General features: G+C 52.2%; 1 protein-coding gene across 6 annotated transcripts in view; it reads right to left on the reverse strand.

Moving 5' to 3' along the window:
- Nucleotides 1–2,582: 2,582 nt before the first annotated feature.
- Nucleotides 2,583–22,848, reverse strand: part of CEP72 (centrosomal protein 72) — a 37,116-nt gene continuing 16,850 nt past the window's right edge. The window contains exons 5-12 of one of the 6 annotated variants that reach the window (XM_055554750.1): nucleotides 21,016–21,194; nucleotides 19,520–19,681; nucleotides 13,297–13,571; nucleotides 11,326–11,464; nucleotides 10,669–10,865; nucleotides 4,745–4,871; nucleotides 3,913–4,024; nucleotides 2,791–2,999 (exon numbers count right to left, since the gene is read on the reverse strand). In XM_055554750.1, coding sequence (XP_055410725.1) covers nucleotides 2,825–2,999; nucleotides 3,913–4,024; nucleotides 4,745–4,871; nucleotides 10,669–10,865; nucleotides 11,326–11,464; nucleotides 13,297–13,571; nucleotides 19,520–19,681; nucleotides 21,016–21,194 — 1,366 coding nt within the window. In that variant the 3' untranslated portion in view covers nucleotides 2,791–2,824. Of the gene's footprint in view, nucleotides 3,000–3,912; nucleotides 4,108–4,329; nucleotides 4,415–4,744; nucleotides 4,872–10,668; nucleotides 10,866–11,325; nucleotides 11,465–13,296; nucleotides 13,572–19,519; nucleotides 19,685–21,015; nucleotides 21,195–22,848 lie in introns of those variants that run through there. The other 5 variants (XM_055554746.1, XM_055554745.1, XM_055554744.1 and 2 more) reach the window with 5 other exon arrangements.

Consider the following 22,848-nt stretch of genomic DNA (forward strand, 5'->3'; position numbering starts at 1 on the left):
GACCTATCAACTGCATTGGCTGATAAAGCAACAGAAACGCACCCGAGTGCGCTGCGGCACCGCCCAGCTCGGGAGGACACGGGAGCGAGCGGGGCCCCCGCCCACGGCCAGGCGCGCCAGGGTCCTGGTCAGGGACCGGAGGAGCCCCCGGCCCTGCTGGGGCCGCTCGGTCAGTGGCTGGGGCACAGGCAGCAGCACGCGTGTAAGGAAAGGTTTATAGGGCAAGGGAGAAAAATCATATAATCATCCCAAAGCGTAAGAAGAGTGTTTTTTATTAATAAAATTCATCCATTCATGATGACAAATTCCTAGCAAACAAGAGAAGGAGCAAGGTCAAAAAATCTATTTCAAATTTGTCGGAGAAATGGTGAAAGCCCCCCCTTGATTCTGTATCAAGACAGGCGCCCTCTACGGCCACACATAATCCACACTGCACCAGATGAGCCCGCCGGCATGGAAAAGCAAAACTCGGAGAAAGACCAAAACGAGCGCATCCAGTAAAACCCAGAGTGACAGCATGGAACAGAGAGAAGAGCCATTTCTCACGGAGCTACAACTGTCCTAGGAAGGTCAGCACACCTACAGGAAAATTGGTAAGAGTCTAACAGGACTGCTGAGTATAAAATTAATATACCAAAAAATCAATTATATTTCCATATAATGAAACAAACACATTTTAAAAATACATCTTTTAGATATGGCATCACAAAATAAGAAAAACCTAGGAATAAACAAGAGGTAGATAAGACCCCCACCAAGAAAAATACAGAACTGTAATTAGAGGAGATCTGGTCAGTGGACACAGACCCTAGACTCATGGCTTCTAAGACCCAATCTTACCTGTGTCCACTCTTTCCAAGTGACAACGCAGTCTCAGACAAAACCCCAACTGAACCAGCTGATTCTAAAGTTCATGAAATTCAAAGGGTCACAAGCAGAGCGAATGTCCTGAGAGCGGATGGGAGGCCCTGACCTGTGGCTGCGGCGCTGCTCAGGGATGGACGGGACAGCGTGGGAAGCACACAGAAACCACTCTGACCGAGCGGCCGTGCGAGTGATGACGCTGGGCAACTGAACCTATGGAGGGACCCTGGAGCTGGGCTGCTAACCCACACACATGCACGCAGTCAGCTCCTGGGGAACGTGTCTAAAACTCAAAACAGACAGAGCTGTGCACTCTTTTAAAAGATCCACGCAATGTGTTACGATAACCACAAACAAAAATCATCATGGAAAAGACTGATTCATTAATTGCCTCCTATTCAATCTTCTCTTCCTCAAAAGACACCATTAAAATGTGAAAAGACTAGAAAGAGCTATTTGCAAACATATTCCACAAAGTACTAGTATCCAGAATTATAAATAACTCCTACAAATAAGTAAGAGACAGACCCTCCTGTAGGAAAACAGAAGTCTTGAAGAGGCCCTCTGGAAACCCAGGTGCTCGCCCAGGGACAGGGCGGAGGCGGGGAGCAGGGTGCGGGCTCTGGGAGGGAGGCAGGGCACAGGGGTGCGGGGCTCTGGGAGTGAGGCGGGGCGCAGGGTGGCCTCTGGCAGGGAGGCGGGCTCGGGAAGCTGCCAGTGGGAGCAGGGCCGGCAGCGCCCCCAGACCCGCTGGCAGGCGTGTTAGCTGCCTCAGCACCACAGTTTCCCTGGACCTGCACTAAGGCTGTTCAGAATACGGTTGAAGACTCACATGAAATGTGAACATATGGGAAATAAAACCTTTACAAGAAAGGCTTCTTTCCTTTTTATAAAAGAAGACCAAATGGAATTTTAGAACTAAGAAATATACAATCTCTGAAATTAAAAATTCACTCTACAAGCCCACACAGCACATCAGATAGGTGAAGGAAAGGGCAGTGAGCTGCGCCGGGACGGGAGAGGCTGAGAACCGAGGAGGAGATGACCTGAGTGCAGGGAAGTGGGGGCCAGACCCAGGGTTTGAGGCAGCGGCATGGAGTCCCAGGAAGGCAGGCGGAGGCTGGGTCAGGTGAGAAACACCAGGGAACGGTCGCCAAAACTTTCCCACATTTGATGAGAAATACAAACTCAGGTTTCCAAGAAGATCAACAAAATCCAAACCAGAAACAAACAGCACGGTGATAATTTCCTACAGGCTGAAAATGGATTAATGCAAAATCTTTAAATTAAAAAAAAATCCGATGATGACCCCCTCCCCCAACTTTCCCACAAAGTTACAGAAACAAAACATGACCTGAAGGGGCGATACCCCAACCCGGGACCCACACAGCCCCCATCTCCACCTGCAGCTCTGCCCCCAAATCTACCACAGGCCCTTTCAGCAGATCACGTCATTTCACCAAAGACAGCAAGAGTCCCATGAGATACGTTTCCAAACTCAAAATCTAGCTCTGTGCTCTGCTAGGACGTAATTCTCAGAAATGCCCTGCAAACAAGAGCTGGCACTCGGGCAGGCATTCCCCCGTGGACGTCAGCTCTGCAGACAACAGTCTCCACAGCCCTAAGGGCTCCTTGTATTCAGTCTTGGTTCTGACAGTTCCTGCTCATCAACCGTGGAGCACAGCTTATTTCATAACAGAATTCATTGTGAAACTCAGTTACAATTAGAGCCACTTTCTAGAACGTGTTTATTAAATAAGGTTGCCTGTTACACAATAAATTATTTTCTTTAATCGCCCTAAAGAGCTGCTTTCTTGCACGTTAAGCAGAAAAATGCAACATTTTCTTTACCTCAAGACAGTTGATGAAAAAGTAGACATCTGACGGACGGACACGTGAAGGGTGTGGATGAACCTGTCTTTTTAGGATGTTTTGGGCCCTGAAGACAGCGAAGAGGGGCTCACAGGGCGCGCGGCGGGGAGGCGGGCCGCGCGTCTCGGGGGCTGCCAGGGAACAGTGCCAGGGTCTTCTTGAGCTCCTTGTAGCTCCAGTGCAGCTGCTCCACCTCCGCCTGGTGTTGCGCCCGCACCTGGTCCAGCTCCTGCAGCAGGCGCTCGTTGGTGCTGACCAGGGAGCTGGGGGCGGGGACAGCGCTCAGCCCGGAGCCGCCCGGCCCCCTCGTGGCCCTGCCTCCCCTGCTGCTGCCCAGTGCCCCCCGGGCGGGTCTCCTTGGCCCGGGGCTGGCGGGTGCCCCACTGGCCTGTGAGCTGAAGGGGTAGGGAGGGCCCTCAGCACTGACAACTCTGTTCCATTTCTAAAAAAGGCTCAAAGACGGAGACACTTCTAATTCCTGGTCAAACACAATTCTGATGTGGACACAGTAAACTGGAAGTCCTGATTCTGGGTCACTGGGGCCGTCTTTAACTCTGGAGGGGTCTCAGGAGGAGGGTGGGGCTGGACACTGCCGACCCCGGCCCAACGCTGACTGAGGGCCTTCACGGCACCAAGAGGGCCGTGGTCTCCACAGAGCTGCCCCCAGGGACAAGCCCCATCTGCCAGGGCAGCAGAGGCCAGGTGGATGCCCAGCGCTGCCCACGGCTCCCAGAGGTACCACAGCCCCGCCTGTCCACTCCAGGCTGTGGTGCCCCGTGGCCAGGACCTGCCTGGCCCTCCCCTCTGCGTCAGGGGCTGGGTGGGCATGGGGCCGTGGCCCTCCACCCCCACAGGGTCACGGCCTGGCTCCACTGGCCACAGGGGAGCTGCGGAGACCTGAGCCCAACAGTGGGGAGGGGCAGGGGAGCAGAGGACGGGGGAGGGCGCCGCCCGCTGGCCACCCCCCGGCCGGTGTCCCCTCTCCAGACCCCACCCACTCTCCCCACAGGTCTCTTCACAAAAACTGGGCCAGGGAGTGAGGTGGCATCTCCACTTTCCCAGAGAACAGTCGAGAACCACGCCAGGGGCTGTGTGCAGGCTACCAGGCACCGCCCCCCGCCCCGGAGGCTGCAGGGGAGGGGCCTCGCCGCCCGGGGTCGGGGCCGCGGGCAGCACCTGTGGCTCTCCTGCAGCATCTGCGTGAGTTCCTGGATCTTGTCATAGTGCTCCAGGTGCTGCTTGAGCTCCACAAGCTCGCCCGAGAGCCGCTTCACGCTCGCCTGGAGTCCTGACGGGACAAGGGTGGCCGTGCTCAGGAAAATCACTCACTCCTGTGCTGGGAGACTAGATGATTCTAGGGTGTCAGTGAGCCTGGGGAATGTGGGGCGAGGTCATTGGGGTGGACAGCACGGCCCCCTCATCCCACCCAGGCCCTGGGCCAGCCCTGCTGGGGGCGAAGCCCCGGACCCCGCCCTCTGGACGCCCCCAAGGGGCGCGTGTGCGAGGAGCAGAGGAGGGCAGAGGGGGCTGGACCTGCTGGACGGGCGGCCTTCAGGGAGAGCACAGAGCCAACACAGCTGGAGTGAAGGTCAGGGGGGTTGCTCACCGGGCAGGAGGGCCCAGGAGAGCCTCCGCAGTGGCCGTGCTCATGCCTGAGATGCATCTGCCCGGCGGGGCTCTGAGAGACCAGAACGGAGCAGGTGCTCAGGCAGATGCCCCCGGGGGACCCTGCGATGCCTCACCTACCCCAGGGCAGGCTGCACCCCAACTCCAAGTCCCAAGGGCATGCCTGCAGAACTGGCAGCACAGACTCCAAGAGAAGGGAGAGAGGAAAACATCGACCTGGGTATGGATGGAGCCGTGAGCAAGGAGTGCCGGGGAGGGTCCTGCAGCCTCTAGGGGTCAGCGGGCTGGCCCTCTGCACGCCCGCCCAGATGCATTCACAGCTCCTGCCGAGCCTGGGCCCAGTGACATGGGGACGCACACACATCAAGAGCCACGAGCTCACCGGAGATCTGCAGGTTCAGTGCGGACGGAGCGTCAGTGGTCCTCACATCTTTCTTCATGCTCAACAAAAGTGACTTCAAGCTACTGCTCTCCTCCAGAGATCTGTCCAGATGCTGCCTCAGGTAATCCTGGACAGAACAACGCATGCAAACAGGTCAAACTCTGCCCACTGCACTGGTACAAAGCCAGCACTCAGGTCCGTTTGCCTGGATGCACAGGGGAAGGGGAAGGGGTACCACCTGCTCATCCGCCCAAGCCTCCAGATCTGTGGTCCTGCTTCCGGGCCGCTCTGCCCAGAGGGATGCCACGGGAGCCGCCGGCGCAGACGCCCAGCGGCTGCCGGTGCTATATCACTGCCTTCACGCGTCCTCTCAAGCGAGGCTCTGTGTGGGGTCTCTGTCTTGATAAAACAGTGAGCACCAGACATTTCCAACACTTGTCTCCAGCAACCTTGTGGCTGCTGTCCCTCCTGTTCTACAAACGAGGGGACGGAGCAGAGGGTGCTCTCACCCTGGAAGCCGCCCCTTTAAGTGGGCTAGCCCACTGCACGAGACACACAGAAGCCATGACACACACGCTCAGGGTGGCCTTCCGCCTGGGCTCCCTTGTCAGCAGCTGTCGCGGTGTGACTCCCGGGACTGCCGGGAGTAAGTGCAGAGGACCCACACTCCCTTGAGCCTTGGAGGTGACCACAGCCCCAAGTTACAGCCTGATGGCAACTTCAGGAGACCCCGAGTCAGCCGCGTTGGGCCGTGACCAGAGGCCACACGGGGAAGCATGTGTTGTCTGAGGTGTGGCCAGGTGGTAGCTCCCTGGGCAGCAACAGACAATGGAACACAGAGGGCTCAGCACCTGCTGCCCGCCCCCACAGCCCCTCCTCTCAACCACGGACAGAAACCAACAGCTGCTGCACAGCCAAGGAAACCAGCAACGAAACGCAAAGCCAGCTTACGAACTGGAAGCAAAATATCCGCAAAGCATTTATCTAATAAGAGGTTAACATAAAAAATACATAAAGAACTCACACAACTCAACAGTGAAAAAACATGATTTAAAAATGGGCAGAGGATCCGAACAGACATCTTTCCAAAGCATACAGATGGCCAACACGAACATGAAAAGATGCTCAGCATCACTAATCACCAGGGAGACGCAGATCAAAACCACAGTGAGGTATCCCCACCCTTGTCAGGATGACCGGCATCCAAAAGACAAGTGACAGCAAGTGTCGGTGAGGGTGTGGGGAAAGGGGAGCCTCCTCTGCTGCTGGGGGTGTGGTGTAAGTTGGTACAGCTACTATGTAAAATCGTATGGAGATCCCTCAAAAAGTTAAAAACAGAGCTACCAGAGAAAGCAATTTCATTTCTGGGTATTCATCTGAAGAAAACAAAAACACTAATTTGAAAATATATGCCCACCTCCATCTTCACAGAAGCATTACTCACAATTCCCAAGATACGGAACAACCTAAGTGCCCGTTAACAGATGAATAGATAAAGATGTAGTATATAAATACAATGAAGAAAACAAATACCACGTGATCTCACTCATATATGAAATCTAAAAGGACAAACAAACAAAAGAGCTGAAGCTCATGGATGCAGAGAACTTGGTAATTGCCAGACAGAGGACAGGGCTGGGAGAAATGGGTCAATGGTTTTGGTTTTCTAGTTTAAATCAACTGAATTTTTAAAAAATGCTGCTGCAAAGAAAAGGAAGAGGTTGTTAATTAGATAAAAACAAAAGACCCAAGTGTATGCTGCCTAAAAGGAACCCACCTTAAATATAAGCACTGAGGCAACACTAAGGTGGCTATGCTAACATCAGACAAAGCGGAATGAGACGCAAGCACGTGTGGGCGCAGGGGGCAAGCGCGAGGGAAGCACGGCACACTCAGGGCCCTGACGGGAGTGACACGGCAGGCGGGAGCCAGGTGGCAGCACCGCACGGAGCCAAGGCGGAGAGGGGCCCGGAGGGGCGCACGCGGGACGGCAGCGCCCAGAGGACTCTCGTTGCAGACCCCGTGCTGAACACACGGGTCACCACGGCAGCTCACCCGCACACGCGGGCACAGCGGCGGGCCCGGCCACATGGCGCAGGGTGACCAGGCTCGCACCAGCAGGCAGCCTAACTCCAGCGCCCACACACTCACCTGACGACACCCGAGCCTGACCACAACAGCAATTATAGGATGTGAATCGAATCTTTCTTGTTATAAACTATAAATAAACCTGAACTAACAGGACAACACTCTAAATAGTCCCCATACCATCACACTGAGCCGTAATCTTCGGAGGTGAAAGCCTCTCGCACTGACGCACGCTGGTCTCCCTACAGCACACGGTCGAGGCGCCCGTGACGTCACGTGACCTGCACAGCGACGCCACGACCGCAGTCAAGCCAGTGCACACGTCTCCTCACAGAGGAAACATGTTTTGGTGAGGAGAGCACCAGGACTCTGCTCTCAACACAGCTCCAGGGTCAACATGGTCCGACTAACGTGACTGTCAGCCATGCTCAGAGCCCTGGACTAACCCCTACAGAACTGCTGCTCTGCCTGGGCCCACAGCTCCCCCACCTCCCGCTGAGGGTGACCACCGGTCTACCCTCCGCTTCTGTAAACTCATAGATCCCAGGTATGAAGTCACGGAGGTTTTTCTTGCCACGTCTGACTAACTTCACTTAGACAACGCCCTCGAGGTCCATCCAACAAGACCAACTCAATGGCCAGGAGTTTGAGCAAGCTCCGGGAGATGGTGAAGGACAGGGAAGCCTGGTGTGCTGCAATCCACGGGGTCGCAGAGTTGGACACAACTTAGTCACCGAACAGCAAGACCGCCCCACTGTAGGCTGTCTGAGGAGCCCCTAGACTGTTTTCCAGTGTCTGTGCCAAGTCACACTCCCACCACAGAGCACAAGGGTTCCCCCGTCTCCACACCCTCCACGTGCTGTCTCCTTTGACGAAAGCCACTCTGCAGCTGTGCAGTGGTGTCTCGCTCTGGTTTTGACTTGCATTTCCCTGGTGATTAGTAATACTGAGCATCCTTTCCACGTGTCTGTGTGGCCACACCACGTGGCCTGTGGGATTACAGTTTCCAGCTGGGGACTGAATCCACACCCCGACAGCAGAAGCAGAGTCCTAACCACTGATTGCCAGGGAGCTCCGTCCCAGGAGTTTTATAGTTTCAAGTCTTATACTTAAATCTTTAGTCCATTCTGAGTTGGATTTTGTGTGCGCTGTTAAGACAAGGGTACAGGTTCATCTTCTGCATGTGAACATCAAGTTTTCCCAACACCATTTACCAAAGAGATCACTGTTTCACCACGGTGTGTTCCTGGTGCCTTTGCCAAAACTCAGTTGACATCTATGTGAGGGTGTATTTCTGGGCCCTCTATTCTGTTCCGGCAATCTATCCCTGTTTTTATGCCAGAACCATACTGTTTGATTACCAAAGCTTTGTAACATAATTTTAAACTAGGAAGTGTGATGCCTGAAAAATGATCTTTCTCAAGATTGCTTTGGTGATTTGGGGTCTTTGTAGAACCAGAAAACGAAGAATACAAATGATAAGAAACATACAAATTTTAGAATTGTTTTTTCTGTTTCTGTGGAAAATGCCATGGAATTTTTACAGGGATTACACTGCATCTGTAAATGTCTTTTGTTTAAGATCTTTAACCTTCTTGGTTAAGCTTATTCTTAACTGTTTTATTTTTTTGACACTATAAATGGAATTGTTTTGGAATGCTCATTGCTATAAAGCAATAAGAATGATCTCTGTTATGCTTTGTATCCTACAACTTCACTGAATTTATTCTAATCTTCTCTCGTGGTATCTTTAATGTTTTATACATCATTTATAAGCAGAGGTAACTTTACTTCTTCCTTTCTAATCTGGATGCCTATATTTCCTTTTCTTGTCTGCTTGCCCTTGCTAGCATACCTGACCCCTGAACAATGGTGGGTGGAGAGGGTAGGGGTGCCAACTCTCCTTGCAGCTGAAAACCCACAAATAATTTATACTCAATTTATAGTCAACTTCCCAAATCTGCAGTTCCGTATCCAAAGATGCAACCAACTTCCAACTGTACAGTATCACTGTATTTACTGGGCTCCCCAGGTAGTGCAGTGGTAAGAATCTGCCTGCCCATGCAGGAGACACAGGAGGCACAGGTACTATCCCTGGGCTGGGCAGATCCCCTGGAGGAGGGAATGGCAACCCTCTCCAGTATTCTTGCCTGGACAGAGGAGCCTGGCAGGCTACAGTCCATGGCGTCGCAAAGAGTCGGGACACAGCTGAGTGCCTGAGCACAGCACATATACTATTTACTAATAAAAAAATCTGCATATAAATGAATCCATGTAGTTCAAACCCACACTGCTCAAGGGCCAACCGTCCTTCCAGCAGAAGAGACGATATAAGAGTGGACATCCTTGTCTCATACTGGATCTTAGAGGAAAAACTTTGTTTTCTCCACTGATCATGAGGCTGGCTGAGGGCTTCTCATAAACAGCCTTTATCATGCTGAGGAAATTTTCTTTTACGCCTATTTTGTTGAGCTTTTTTTACTAACCCTAACCCTAATCATGAGTGGATGTGGAACTCAGCCAGATGCTGCACGGGCGTGAACCGCGCTGAGGTGCTCCCTCTCCCTGTGAGCGTCTCTGTGCGCACAGCCCCCTCGGGCACAGTCTTCTTCACGCTGCTGCACTCAGGATGCCAGTCTCCCGCTGAGTCTCAGACAGCAGTCTGTAGTTTCTCTTCTTGTGGAGTCTTGGATTTGGTGTCCAGGAAATGCTGGTTTAATAAAACAGTGTGAAAGGAGGCTCCCTACTTCTATTTTTTGGAAGTTTGAGAAGGATAAGTATTGATTTTTCTTTGAGTATCTGGTAGAATTCAGCCATGAAACCACCTGGTCCTTGCGTTCTTAAGAAGTTGGTTACTGTTCCATCTTATATGTTATTGACCTATTAAGCTTTATTTCTTCTTGACACAGCCTTAGTAGGTTGTACGTTTCGAGGAATTTATCCATTTCTAGGTTCTCCAAAATGCTTGTAAATAATCATTCCTTGACCTCATTTCTGAGGCATCCATTGTAATGTATCCACTTTCAATTCTGATTTTGGGTCTTCTCTCTTGGTCTACCTAAGAGTTTTTTGTGTCTTTTCAAAATCCAACTCAGTTTTGCTAATTTTTTCCTGTTGTTTTCTACTCTGTACTTATTTCTGCTCTGATCTTTATTATTTCCTTCCGTTTACTTTGGGTTTAGCTTCCTCTAGTTCCTCGAGTTGTAAAGTTAGGTTGTTTATTTGCTATTTTGAGACCTTTTCTCCTCTTCAGCGTAGGCATTCATGAATGATGGTCTCATGGTGAAGTTACAGAGGACGAGGGAGTTGCGCTCCACTGCCAGGTCCGTACCACACTGGCTCTGGCTGCCCAATGGTGCCACCTGGTGGTGGAGCTGTTGCAGGTCCAACCGGACCCACGCTGGCTGGGGCAGGCAGGACAGCATCAGGGACCCAGGTCACCCAGGTCCCTGGAATCTCCTCACCAGCGGTCTCGGAGCCTGGGGCAGGGAACACCGAGACCAGAGAAACTCCCCCGCAAGCCCAGCCTCATCCTCCCGCCTCTCTCAGAACAGAACAAAGCCGCTGGGGCAGGCAGAACTGGGACTGGCAGCAATGCAGACATCTGCAGCCACTGTCATGAGGGGTCCTGGAGCGAGAGCCAGGCCGCGCTCCTCAAGGGCAGCTGGCATCCTGGATGGGGAAGCCTGGTGGAAGAGGGGGTTCATGCTCTGCAAAGGCAGGAGGGGCCACAGGGTTGTACCCGACAGCTGTCAGGGGAAGCACAGTTGAGAAGCTACGCTCATTCTGTGATGTCAAGACCGTTTTTGCCCCTACTGGGAATAAACGGAACAAACCATCTCCTTCCGCGTGTCGCTGAGCTCCAGCACCACCTCAGTCATCTTCATGCCGTACTGTTGCTGAAGCTCAGCAAGGCGACTGTGCAAAGTCTTATTTTCCAGAGTCAGAGAGCTAATTTCTTCATTCACAGTTGTCGAAGTGTCCTGAGTGGTTGTAAACTCTTGAACAGACGACAAAATGTGTCTCGCCTGAGCTAGAAGAGAGAATGTTAAGAGAATGAGTATAGACAAAACGTGTTCAATGCGTTTTGAAAAATACAGGCTGCACACCTCAAAAACATTGACAGGTATGAAGACTAGAAAAGGGACATGTATGCCATTGAAATGGCCTTGTCAGGCCTGTTTACCCCCAGGCGTGGATGGGGACAACAGGCAGACAGCAACAACTCTAGGGACCTAGGGGAAGGAGCCAGCGTTGCTGGCTGCCGATGCCTTCCAGGAAGCTGGGCACCAGGCAGGCGGGGAGGAGCAGCCACCGGCCACGGGTGCCTCCTCATCTGCTCCTCCCGAGCACCCTGACACCATGAGCAGGGCCCTCGGGACGCCCCCGCAGCCCAGAGGGCAGTGAGGCCGGGGACGGGTCCAGCGAGGCCAGGGGACCAGGGCCCAGCAGCGGGCACAGGCGCTGGCACGCGGCACCCTGAGCCAACTCACCAAGGAAGGCTTCGCTGCTGTGCAGGGACCTGCGGCCACTCCAGTGCCTGTCCACCAGGTCGAGGAGCGCTTCCAGGAACAGCGCCTCCAGGGTGGCCTTCTTCCCGGGCAGCACGGTGGAGTGCAGTTTGGGACATGCCTGCCCAGAGACAAACCCCCCCTTGGCTCCCGTGCCCAACCCAGCGGGTGCGATGCAATGTCAGACTGCTGCCTCGTCCGCTGCCTACGCCACGGAGGAGGGTCACACTGCACACACCTGCAGGCATGGTAGGTGGGACTCGCCTCCCTACCCCCTGCATGCCTGTCCATGTCTGTGGGGCAGGGAAACCATCCCTCAGCGGGAGGAACGGCTGAGCTGTGGCCTGTGTCAGTCAAGAGACCAGGCGGTTCTGAGCGCCGGCGTCCTGGGCCTTCCTGACCAGCCCCCGCCACTCTTGTGGGGTGGGGAAGAGACAGTCTCGGCCCAAACGCTCACTGGAGCTTGGTGGCCCGAAGTGTGACCAGCGCAAACAGGACCAGAGGGAGGGCTGGCTGGGCCTGTGCAGCAACAGGCTGCCAGGCAGAGCCTCACGGCCCCAGCCATGCTGGGCCCACAGCCACCGGCATTTCCATCAGTGTTCATTTTTTTCCCTTTAGAAATAATTTCATCAATTTTAAGGGATTACTGCAGAAAGGGAGCTGGCTCCTGCCCTCCGGCTCACTTTCTGAGTATCCAGGGAACATTTCCTGAGAAGTGGGGACTTAGCGAGTCAATACCAGCAGGGCCAGAGCTGGGATGAGGCCCGGTGTCCTCACTGTTAGACAAAGCAAAAGTTTCCTCATAAAGAGCATCTGGGACAGCCAGCCAGACCTGGAAGGGGGTGCAGGAGCCACCGGGCCCCTCACTCCCGCCACCCCCTACCCGTGGGAGCCCAGGGCACGGGGACGCACAGGCCCACGAGGGGTCATCGGGCCGGGGCAGCCGTCCCCTGGGGCTGGTCGGCGTGGGGACACTGAGGCCAACAGCTGGCCACAAGCAACGGAGGGTGAGAGAGTCCAGGGGCACCAGCATCAGCACTTGCGTCAGAAGCTGCACCGACGCGGCCTCAGGCACAGGAGCAGAGCCCAGTGGGGTCAGGCTTCTGCCTCCCAACTGAGGAGCTGGGGTCAAGCCCTCTCCAAGACAACCACCTGGGGCCACAGTGCTGGAAGGCGGGGAGCTGCAGGCAGCATTCCCTCGTGCAAAGTCCCAACCCCATAGTGAGTGGGGTCCATCGGGGCAGCTCCGCCCACAGTTAACATCCTTTTGGGGACAGGAAAGCCCCAGCACAGTCCCGCAAATCTCCATTTTCACTCTTTCCCTCAGTCCAGTAAGAGACTGAAGATGCAGCCAGACCAGCCGTGGAAGCAGACCTTGGCCCATGGCCTGAGGCAGCCACCCCAGGAGCCACCCAGCACCTATGACCCCAGCGTCCCTGGTTCTGCTGGTCTCCATTCAGGACCAACCACAGGGGCTCAGCGCTCCCCTGGCCCACTTTGAGCTGGTGGAACCCCCCAGGCCCTCTCAGCTGGGGTGCTCTCCCCTCCTCTGCCCACATGGGGCGCTGTGGCAGGGCTGCCTGCTGCCCCCTGTCCGCACAGTGGTCTTTACTCGAACCTCAAACCTTTGAGAACATCTCAGTCTCCAACTTGGCCATAACAATGGCCTACGACCACTGTCTACGACCACTGTGGGACAATCTAGGGAGAACCTCCTCTTGTGAACCCGGAGAATCACAGCACACACAGCCGGGACCACGTTCACGACAGCCCTGGGGGAGCACCAACCACAGGACGAGAGGCCGTGTGGGCGGCAGGCCCGAGTGGACACCTCAAGGCGCCCCGCACCAGAAGACAGCCCGGAAGTGCATTTTCTAATGGCAGCGGTGACCACACTACGGAGACGTGCACGTGAGGGCCGCGTCCACCCCGAGCACCCCCACCCCTGCTCACCTTGCTGGCGCTGGGCGGTCTTGGCTGCTCGGGCCCCGGGGTGGCCGAGAGGGAAGAGGCGGCCTGGCCCCAGCCCTCTGAACTGCCCCTCCGGCTCACACTCAGGCTCCCCTCCAGACAGCTGAGACAGGCCTCGTCCGCAGGCGCCTGGAACCTCCCGCCAGGCATCCTCCGCTTCCTGTACTTCTCAGGAGCAGGTAGGGGGTTTAACATCTTTTGTGTCGACACACTGGACTTCTGAGAAGAAGCGCCTGAGTCCTCAGTCTCCGTGGAGTCTGTAACAGAGAAGCAGGCAGAGCCCTCACCGTCAGGCTCCGGGGCTCAGGGACCAACGCTGCAGTTGTGTGCACACAAATACGGGAAATTAACCAGAAAGTGAAAGACTGACCAATTACTGTGTCTTCCTGCAAAACTATGTATAACAAACTGGGTCAACTGGGTCTGTGAGCAGATGAACCACTGCTGTCTGGCTGCCTGGGTCAGAGACCACCTGGACACCAATGCCCCCCGGCTGCATGTCCGTCACCAAGTTCACCTGACCAGTGTCAGCAGGCCACCAGGACCCCCTTGCCAGGACTGGTCTGACTCACAGACTCAGAGGGACCCAGCACCCACCTTCCACAACCCAAATGCACACCAGTCACTCTCCATGCTGCAGGCCCCACTATGTGACACTGCCCCATTTCCCCCTGACCTGCAACAGCCTGGGGCTTCTGCACGAGCCCATGTCCCCACAACACCCCAGCTGAGTCTGGCCACAAGGAGCCAGCAGAACAAGCCACCTGGGACTGAGGGTGACCCCACAGAAGTACAGTCTGAATGCTTCAAAGCTCCAGGAGAGAGACTATGGAAACTGAGAACGTGTTCCTACTCACAAGCATCTGAGACGTAACATTAAGATACTCCACATGGACTGGATGGATCCTGGACCAGAACACGCACACATGCACCCCCACGTGAATCCGTGTAAAGGGACACGTGTGAGATCTCACGACACAAAGTACATGAAGCGAGAGGCCGTGACTGCGGGCCACGGGCACTGGGCAGGCGCCACCACGACCTGCCCTGCCTCCAAGGCCCCACAAGCTCACCTGGATACAACTCAGGAAGGGACTAGGTTTGCTCACACTCGGGAGGTTTCTGACGCTTTTTCCACATTCATGCAAACAACACTCTCAATTAACTTATTTAGTTTCCCTTGTCTTTGTGTTATTCAGTTGCAAAGTTGTGTCTGACTCTTTGTGACCCAAAGGATCGCAGCATGCCAGGTTCTTCTGTCCTCCAGAGCAATCTCCCAGATGTTGCTCAAATTCATGTGCATTGAGTCAGTGATGCTATCTAATCATCTCATCCTCTGCTGCCCCCTTCTCCTTGTGGCTTCTATTTTCCCAGCATCAGGGTCTTCTCCAATGAGTCAGTTCTTCACATCAGGTGGCCAAAGTACTGGAGCTTCAGCTTCAGTTCTTCCAATGAATATTTAGGGTTCATTTCCTTTAGGATGGACTGGTTTGATCTCCATGCAGTCAAAGGGACTCTCAAGGGTCTTCTCCAGCAACACCATTCAAAGGTATCAATTCTTTGGCACTCAGCCTTCTTTATGGGTCATACTTGAATGGTCTAGTGGTTTTCCCTACTTTCTTCAATTTAAGTCTGATTTTGGCAATAAGGAGTTCATGATCTGAGCCACAGTCAGCTCCTGGTCTTATTTTTGCTGACTGTATAAAACTTCTCCATCTTTGGCTGAAAAAAATTTAATCAATCTGATTTTGGTGTTGACCACCTGGTGATGTCCATGTGTAGAGACTTCTCTTCTGTTGTTGGATGAGGGTATTTGCTATGACCAGTGTGTTCTCTTGGCAAAACTCTATTAGCCTTTGCCCTGCTTCATTCTGTACTCCAAGGCCAAATTTGCCTGTTACTCCAGGTATTTCTTGACTTCCTACTTTTGCATTCCAATCCCCTATAACGAAAAGGACATCTTTTTGGGTGTTAGTTCTAGAAGGTCTTGTAGGTCTTTATAGAACCGTTCAACTTCAGCTTCTTCAGTGTTACTGGTTGGAGCACAGACTTGGATTACCGGGATATTGAACGGTTTGCCTTGGAAACGAACAGAGATCACTCTGTCGTTTTTGAGATTGCTTCCAAGTACTGCATTTCGTACTCTTTTGTTGACTATGAGGGCTACTCCACTTCTTCTGAGGGATTCTTGCCCACAGCAGTAGATATAACGGTCATCTAAGTTAAATTCACCCATTCCAGTTCATTTTAGTTCACTGATTCCTAAAATGTCGACATTCACTCTTGCCATCTCCTGTTTGACCACTTCCAATTTGCCTTGATTCATGGCCCTAACATTCCAGGTTCCTATGCAATATTCCTCTTTACAGCATGGGACTTTGCTTCCATCAGCAGTCACATCCACAACTGGGCATTGTTTTCACTTTCATTTCACGGCCTCTTCATTCTTTCTGGAGTTATTTCTCCACTCTTCTCCAGTAGCATATTGGGCACCTACTGACTTGAGCAGTTCATCTTTCAGTGTCACATCTTTTGCCTTTTCATACTGTTCATGGGGTTCTCAAGGCAAGAATACTGAAGTGGTTTGCCATTCCCTTCTCCAGTGGACCACGTTTTGTCAGAACTCTCCACCATGACCCGCCTGTCTTGGGTGGCACTATACAGGTTCAGTTTCATTGAGTTAGACAAGGCTGTGGTCCATGTGATCAGATTGGCTAGTTTTCTGTGACTGTGGTTTTCAGTCTGTCTGCCCTCTGAAGGATAAGAGGCTTATGGAAGCTTCCTGATGAGACTAACTGAGGGGAAAACTGGGTCTTGTTCTGTTAATCCAATTTTCTCTTGATGGGTGGGGCCATGTACCCTCCCTGTTATTTACCTGGGGCCAAACTAAGAAGAGGTGGCAAGAATACACAGAAGAACTGTAGAAAAAAGATCTTCACGACCCAGATAATCACGGAGGTGTGATCACTGACCTAGAGCCAGACATCCTGGAATGTGAAGTCAAGTGGGCCTTAGAAAGGTGTCACTACGAACAAAGCTAGTGGAGGTGATGGAATCCCAGTTGAGCTATTTCAAATCCTAAAAGATGATGCTGTGAAAGTGCTGCACTCAATATTCCAATAAATTTGGAAAACTCAGCAGTGGCCACAGCACTGGAAAAGGTCAGTTTTCATTCCAATCCCAAAGAAAGGCAATGCCAAAGAATGCTCAAACTACAGCACAATTGCACTCATCTCGCACACTAGTAAAGTAATGCTCAAAATTCTCCAAGCCAGGCTTCAGCAATACGTGAACCGTGAACTTCCTGATGTTCAAGCTGGTTTTAGGAAAGGCAGAGGAACCAGAGATCAAATTGCCAACATCCGCTGGATGATTGAAAACACAAGAGTTCCAGAAAAACATCTATTTCTGCTTTATTGACTATGCCAAAGCCTTTGACTGTGTGGATCACAATAAACTGTGAAAAATTCAGAAAGAGATGGGAATACCAGACCGCCTGACCTGCCTCTTGAGAAATTTGTATGCAGGTCAGGAAGCAACAGTTAGAACTGGACGTGGAACAACAGTCTGGTTCCAAATAGGAAAAGGAGTACGTCAAGGCTGTATATTGTAACCCTACTTATTTAACTTATATGCAGCATACATCATGAGAAATGCTGGGCTGGAAGAAGCACAAGCTGGAATCCAGATTGCCGGGAGAAATATCAATAACCTCAGATATGCAGATGACACCACCCTTATGGCAGAAAGTGAAGAGGAACTAAAAAGCCTTTTGATGAAAGTGAAAGAGGAGAGTGAAAAAGTTGGCTTAAGCTCAACATTCAGAAAACAAAGATCATGGCATCCAGTCCCATCACTTCATGGGAAATAGATGGGCAAACAGTGGAAACAGTGTCAGACTTTATTTTTTGGGGCTCCAAAATCACTGCAGATGGTGATTGCAGCCATGAAATTAAAAGACGCTTACTCCTTGGAAGGAAAGTTATGACCAACCTAGATAGCATATTCAAAAGCAGAGATACTACTTTGTCAACAAAGGTCCGTCTAGTCATGGTTATGGTTTTTCCAGTGGTCATGTATGGATGTGAGAGTTGGACTGTGAAGAAAGCTGAAGGCCGAAGAATTGATGCTTTTGAACTGTGGTGCTGGAGAAGACTCTTTTGAGTTCCTTGGACTGCAAGGAGATTCAATCAGTCCATCCTAAAGGAGACCAGTCCTAGGTGTTCACTGGAAGGAATGATGCTGAGGCTGAAACTCCAATACTTTGGCCACCTCATGCGAAGAGTAGACTCATTGGAAAAGACCCTGATGCTTGGAGGCATTGCGGGCAGGAGAAGGGGACGACAGAAGATGAGATGGCTGGATGGCATCACCGACTCGATGCACATGAGTTTGGGTGAATTCCGGGAGCTGGTGATGGACAGGGAGGCCTGGCGTGCTGTGATTCATGGGGTTGCTAAGAGTCGGACACGAGTGAGCGACTGAACTGAACTGAACCTACAGTGGAGGTAATGAAGATAACGGCAATCTCCTCCCATGTATGCACTGCTATACTCAGTGCCCCCAACCCTGCAGCAGGCCACCACCGACCCACACCTCTGCTGGAGACTCCTGGACACTCACGGGCAAGTCTGGGTCAGTCTCATGTGGGGTCATTGCTCCTTTCTCCTGGATCCTGGTGCGCACAAGGTTCTGTTTGTGCCCTCCAAGAGTCTGTTTCCTCAGTCCTGTGTAAGTTCTGGCAGCTCTACGGTGGGGTTAATGGTGACCTCCTCCAAGAGGGCTTATGCCACACCCAGGTCTGCTGCTCCCAGAGTCCCTGCCCCTCCGGCAGCCCACTGCTGACCTGTACCTCCACAGGAGACACCCAAACATAGTTCTGTCTCAGTCTCTGTGGGGACTCTGGGTCCTGGTGTGCACAAGGTTTGAGCCCTCTGAGCTTCCCTGGTGGGTATGGGGTTTGATTCTAAACGTGATTTCATCCCTTCTACCGTCTTGCTGGGGCTTCTCCTTTGTGTAGAGTTACCTCCTGGTTTATTGGAAAAGGATGTTTGCTATGACCAGCATGTTCTCTTGACAAAACTGTTAGCCTTTCCCCTGCTTCATTTTGTACTCCAAGGCCAAACTTGCCTGTTACTCCAGGTATCTCTTGACTTCCTACTTTGCATTCCAATCCCTTATGAGGAAAAGGATGTCTTTTTTCAGTGTTAGTCCTAGAAGGTCTTGTAGGTCATCATAGAATCGGTCAACTTCATCTTCTTTGACATTAGAGGTTGGGGCATAGACTTGGATTACTGTGATACTGAATGGTTGGCCTTGGAAATGAACAGAGATCATTCTATCATTTTTGAGACCGCACCTAAGTACTCAATTTTTTATTCTTTTGTTGACTATGAGGGCTCCTCAATTTCTTCTAAGGGATTCTTGCCCACAGTAATAGATAAGATGGTCATCTGAATTAAAATCTCCCATTCCCATCCATTTTAGTTCACTGATTCCTAAGATGGTAACATTCAATCTTGCCATTTCCTGCTGAACGCATCCAATTTACCTTGATTCATGGACCTAATATTCAAGGTTGCAATGCAATACTGTTCTTTACAGCATCGGACTTTACTTTCACGACCAGACACATCCACACCTGAGTGCTGCTTCCAATTTTGCCCAGCTGCTTCATTCTTTGTGGGGCTATTAGTAATTGCCCCCCACCCTTCCCCTAGCATACTGGACACTTTACAACCTGCAGGGCTCATCTTCTAGGGTCATGTCTTTTTGCCTTTTCATACTGTTTGTTCATGGGGTTCTCGCAGCAAGAACACTGGGGTGGGTTGGCACTTCCTCCTCCAGTAGACCACGATTTTCACAACTCTTCACTATGGCCCGTTCACTTTGGGTGACTCTGCATGTCATGGCTCAGAGCTTCACTGATTATGCACATCCCTCTCCACGACAAGGCTGTGAGCCATGACGGGCTTTCTAAATTGTAGCTATTGTCATAGGCCCATGATGTATTCAGAAGACAATGTGTATGCGAGTCCAAGTGTATCAAGCAAGTCCCAAAGTACTCACAGAGCAGGAACCTACACCACGCAAGTTTTACAAATGTTAGCTTCCATTTGTAAAGGAGCGTATTCCCTTAACACATCTCAGGGTCACACACACACGTAGTCGAGAGAAGAGGCGCACAGCACACCGGGGGGCTCACCTGGGGTGAAGCGCTGTGGGGGGAGCTCGCCGCAGTGCTGGTCCTGCAGCCTCGGCTCCACGCAGCCCGCCCTGGAGCTGCTCCTGCGCCGCTCAGGGCCCTTCCACAGAGAGTCCCCGCACTGGTGCTGGACTGACTGAGGGCTCAGTCGGTGCCGCGACTCTGCTGTGTTCAAAACATTTAAAAAGTTTATTCCATTAAAACTTACACTTCCGGTTTCTGACAGTGTAGCGTATCTGTCAAGCACACTCCTATGTGGGGTACACAGGAAAAAGAAAAGCTGAGTGGATAACACAGCGCCGGCCACCCTGCAGGCGTCACTGCCCACAGCACCCCAGGCGAGGGGACCCCGCCCCACCTCCAGCGGGAAGCACCATCCAGCTGATGAGTTGGGACAGACACAGCGGTCAGCGGATCCAGAGACTCCGACCACTGAATGAACAACCTTGCAAGGTTGTCTTTGCAATAAATGGCACTGGTACAGCTGGATACACGTTGGGACAGACGGACAACCTGAGCCACTACCTCACACCACAGCCAGAAATTCACTCTAGAGAGCAGCTCTCAGATCTAAGTGCAGGTCCCCAGGAGGCGGACAGGGGAGGAAGCCTCCACAAGCACGGCCAGCACACTGAAAAGCACCACCACGAAGGAAAACAGGGTGGAGCGACCTCACTCAGATAGAACCGCTCCTGGAAGCACTGCTTAGGAAATGAAAGGCAGGCCACAGGGTGGGCAGAAATCTGAGACAGGCTGTGTTCTACCAGCATAATGGAGTCCGGGGCGTCAATACCAAGAAAGGAATAGGGGAGGAGGGCAGCAGGAACAGAAACGGCTCAGAAGATGACATGAGCGCATGAGCAGGCTGCTGGGACTCATCTCCAGGAAACGAGAACTAAAGCCCTCAGTAGACATCGCCGCACGCTCAGGACGGGCGCCACACTGGAGGGCCCGACAGGCCCAGGAGGTGGCGGGGAGGCCGAGGCAGGGTGCTACTGCAGCAGGAAGACCCAGACGCTGTGACTTCACGAAAAGCTCCTGGGACCCGTGAGAGAAGCAGCAGCAAAGCAGCTGAAGCTCACACACAAGTCCTGGCGGAAAAGCCGGCACGGGTGTGAAGGAGCTCACATGCCCGCCCTCGTCAGGTGTCACCCCCTCACTCACATGCAGCCGGAGGAGCCAGAGAGGAGCCCCCTCGAGGCCAGCGGGGACTCAGCCCCTCCAGCACAGGACACCCCACATCTTCGCTACCCCCGCAACTGACCTGAGAGGGACCTGAGGTGACAGACTTGCATTATGACTACATCCACCTAAACATACTGACTTCTCCTGCAATTCCACGATCAAATTACTGATATTTCCAGGTGCACAAGACTTCCTGAAGAGTCTACATTTAAAGGTAAATTCTCTTAAAAAGACGGCGTGGATCCTGAGGCAGCAGACATCAGCCCCCCGAGCCGGGCTTGTACCCACCCTCTCGGCGAGGAGCAGCCTACCTTGGGAGGTCTGGAGGCTGGCCTCTGACTCCTTCTGGCTGGAACTCATGCCCCCAGGAGGGTTGCTCAGGTCCCACTCGCACTCAGCAATGAGGCTCAGGACCGCCTCGTCATCCGCATCCATGACCAAGCACTTCTTGGCGGAGGAGTCAGTGCACTTGACTCTGGAGTGATGAGGTCTACAAAGACAAGCAAACCTGGCTCTGTGCTCCCACCCGCACCCAACGCGTGCAGACCCCGGGACACAGCCGCCCGCACTGCTGATCCTGCCTCAAGGTCTCAGGAGGAGCAGCGGGGGCTTCTGCCACAGGGAAGGCGGAGTGAACTCGGCCAGGATGACTGGTCACCACACCCGGCTTCATTAAAGGGTGGCAGTTCCAGGAAGCCCCCAGTGCGAGGATCTCCTAGCACTGTGGTACACGTGACCAGCAAAATTCAAGGAGGGACTTGCCTGGCAGTCCAATGGTTAAGACCCCATGCTTCCAATTCAGGAGGCACGAATTCTATCCCTGGTTGGGGAAGCTAAGATCCATATGGACCGACCAAAAAACAAAACAAAAAGAAAGTTCAAGAACATGGTGTTCCAAACTTCTATTTTCACATTAAGTGAATATATCTCTCTAGCAACTGAAATGTGAGGTTGTAGAATAGGATGTCCCTCCATACAAAGGCAAACATTCACAAGGGACCTAATTTCTAACAAAGGCAGCTTAAGAATCACTCTTCAAAACAGAACTCAGTCACACACTACAAACACCGGCTTTATGACCCTGATCACACTTTGAGAAGTCAATGACACTCTATTTTCTAGAGCTGAGAGTCTTCCAGGTCCCTGCAGAAAGAAGGGGACTGGGTTCTCCTTCAAGGTCTGCCCACAGACACCTGATGGTGGACACAAACAGCCTGTTGGGGTCTCTACTGTCACCTCTGGATAATAAGGTCATTGCACCAGATCATCTAAACTCTGTGATAACTTAAGTCTTGAGATAATCAAGGATAGGTCAACTGAAAACACGCTCCCCAGGTGGCTCAGTGGTAAAGAATCCATCTGCTAATGCAGGAGATGCAGGAGACACAGGTTTGATGCCTGGGCTGGGAAGATCCCCTGGAGGAGGGAATGGCAACCCACTGCAGGATTCTTGCCTGGAGAATCCTGTGGACAGAGGAGCCCGGTGGGCTACAGTCCATGGGGTCGCACAGCGTTGGACATTACTGAGCACACACAGACTGCAAAACATCGCTGAAACAAAGTAAAGATGACATAAGTAAGTGGAAACACACCACATACGCATGGACTGGAAGACTCAACACTGATAAAATATTCATTGCCTAAAGAAATCCACAGAATCAGTGCAATCCTATCAAAATCCCAATGATATTTTCCCCAGAAATAGAAAAGCCATCCTAAAATGCATCTGGAATCTCATGGAGCTCCAAACAGCCATAACAACACTGAGAAGAGTAAGCACTAGAACCAGGTTCAGAAACGCTGGATGAAACCAGGCTCTGATTTTAGACAACTGTGAGTAATAAGGTCTACAAGGTCTAATGGAAAAAAGAGACAATGCGAAAGAACGGATGGGAAATGCAAGCAGAGACAGGGAAATTCTAAGAAAGACCCTAATAGAAACATTAGTTGAAGACACTGTAACAGATGAAAAGTGCCTCTAATGAGCTCAACAGTAAACTGGATGTGGCTGAGGAAAGAACCTCTGAACTTGATAACATAATAATAGAAACTCTAAAATGAAAAGTGAAGATTAAAAAAGACTGGAAAAAAAAGAAAAACCAGAATAGACTACCTAGAATTGTGGGCCAACACCAAAAGGCATA

This window comes from Bubalus kerabau, chromosome 18 (assembly GCF_029407905.1).
Source record: "Bubalus kerabau isolate K-KA32 ecotype Philippines breed swamp buffalo chromosome 18, PCC_UOA_SB_1v2, whole genome shotgun sequence".
In the NCBI taxonomy this organism is placed as follows: Eukaryota; Metazoa; Chordata; class Mammalia; order Artiodactyla; family Bovidae; genus Bubalus; species Bubalus kerabau.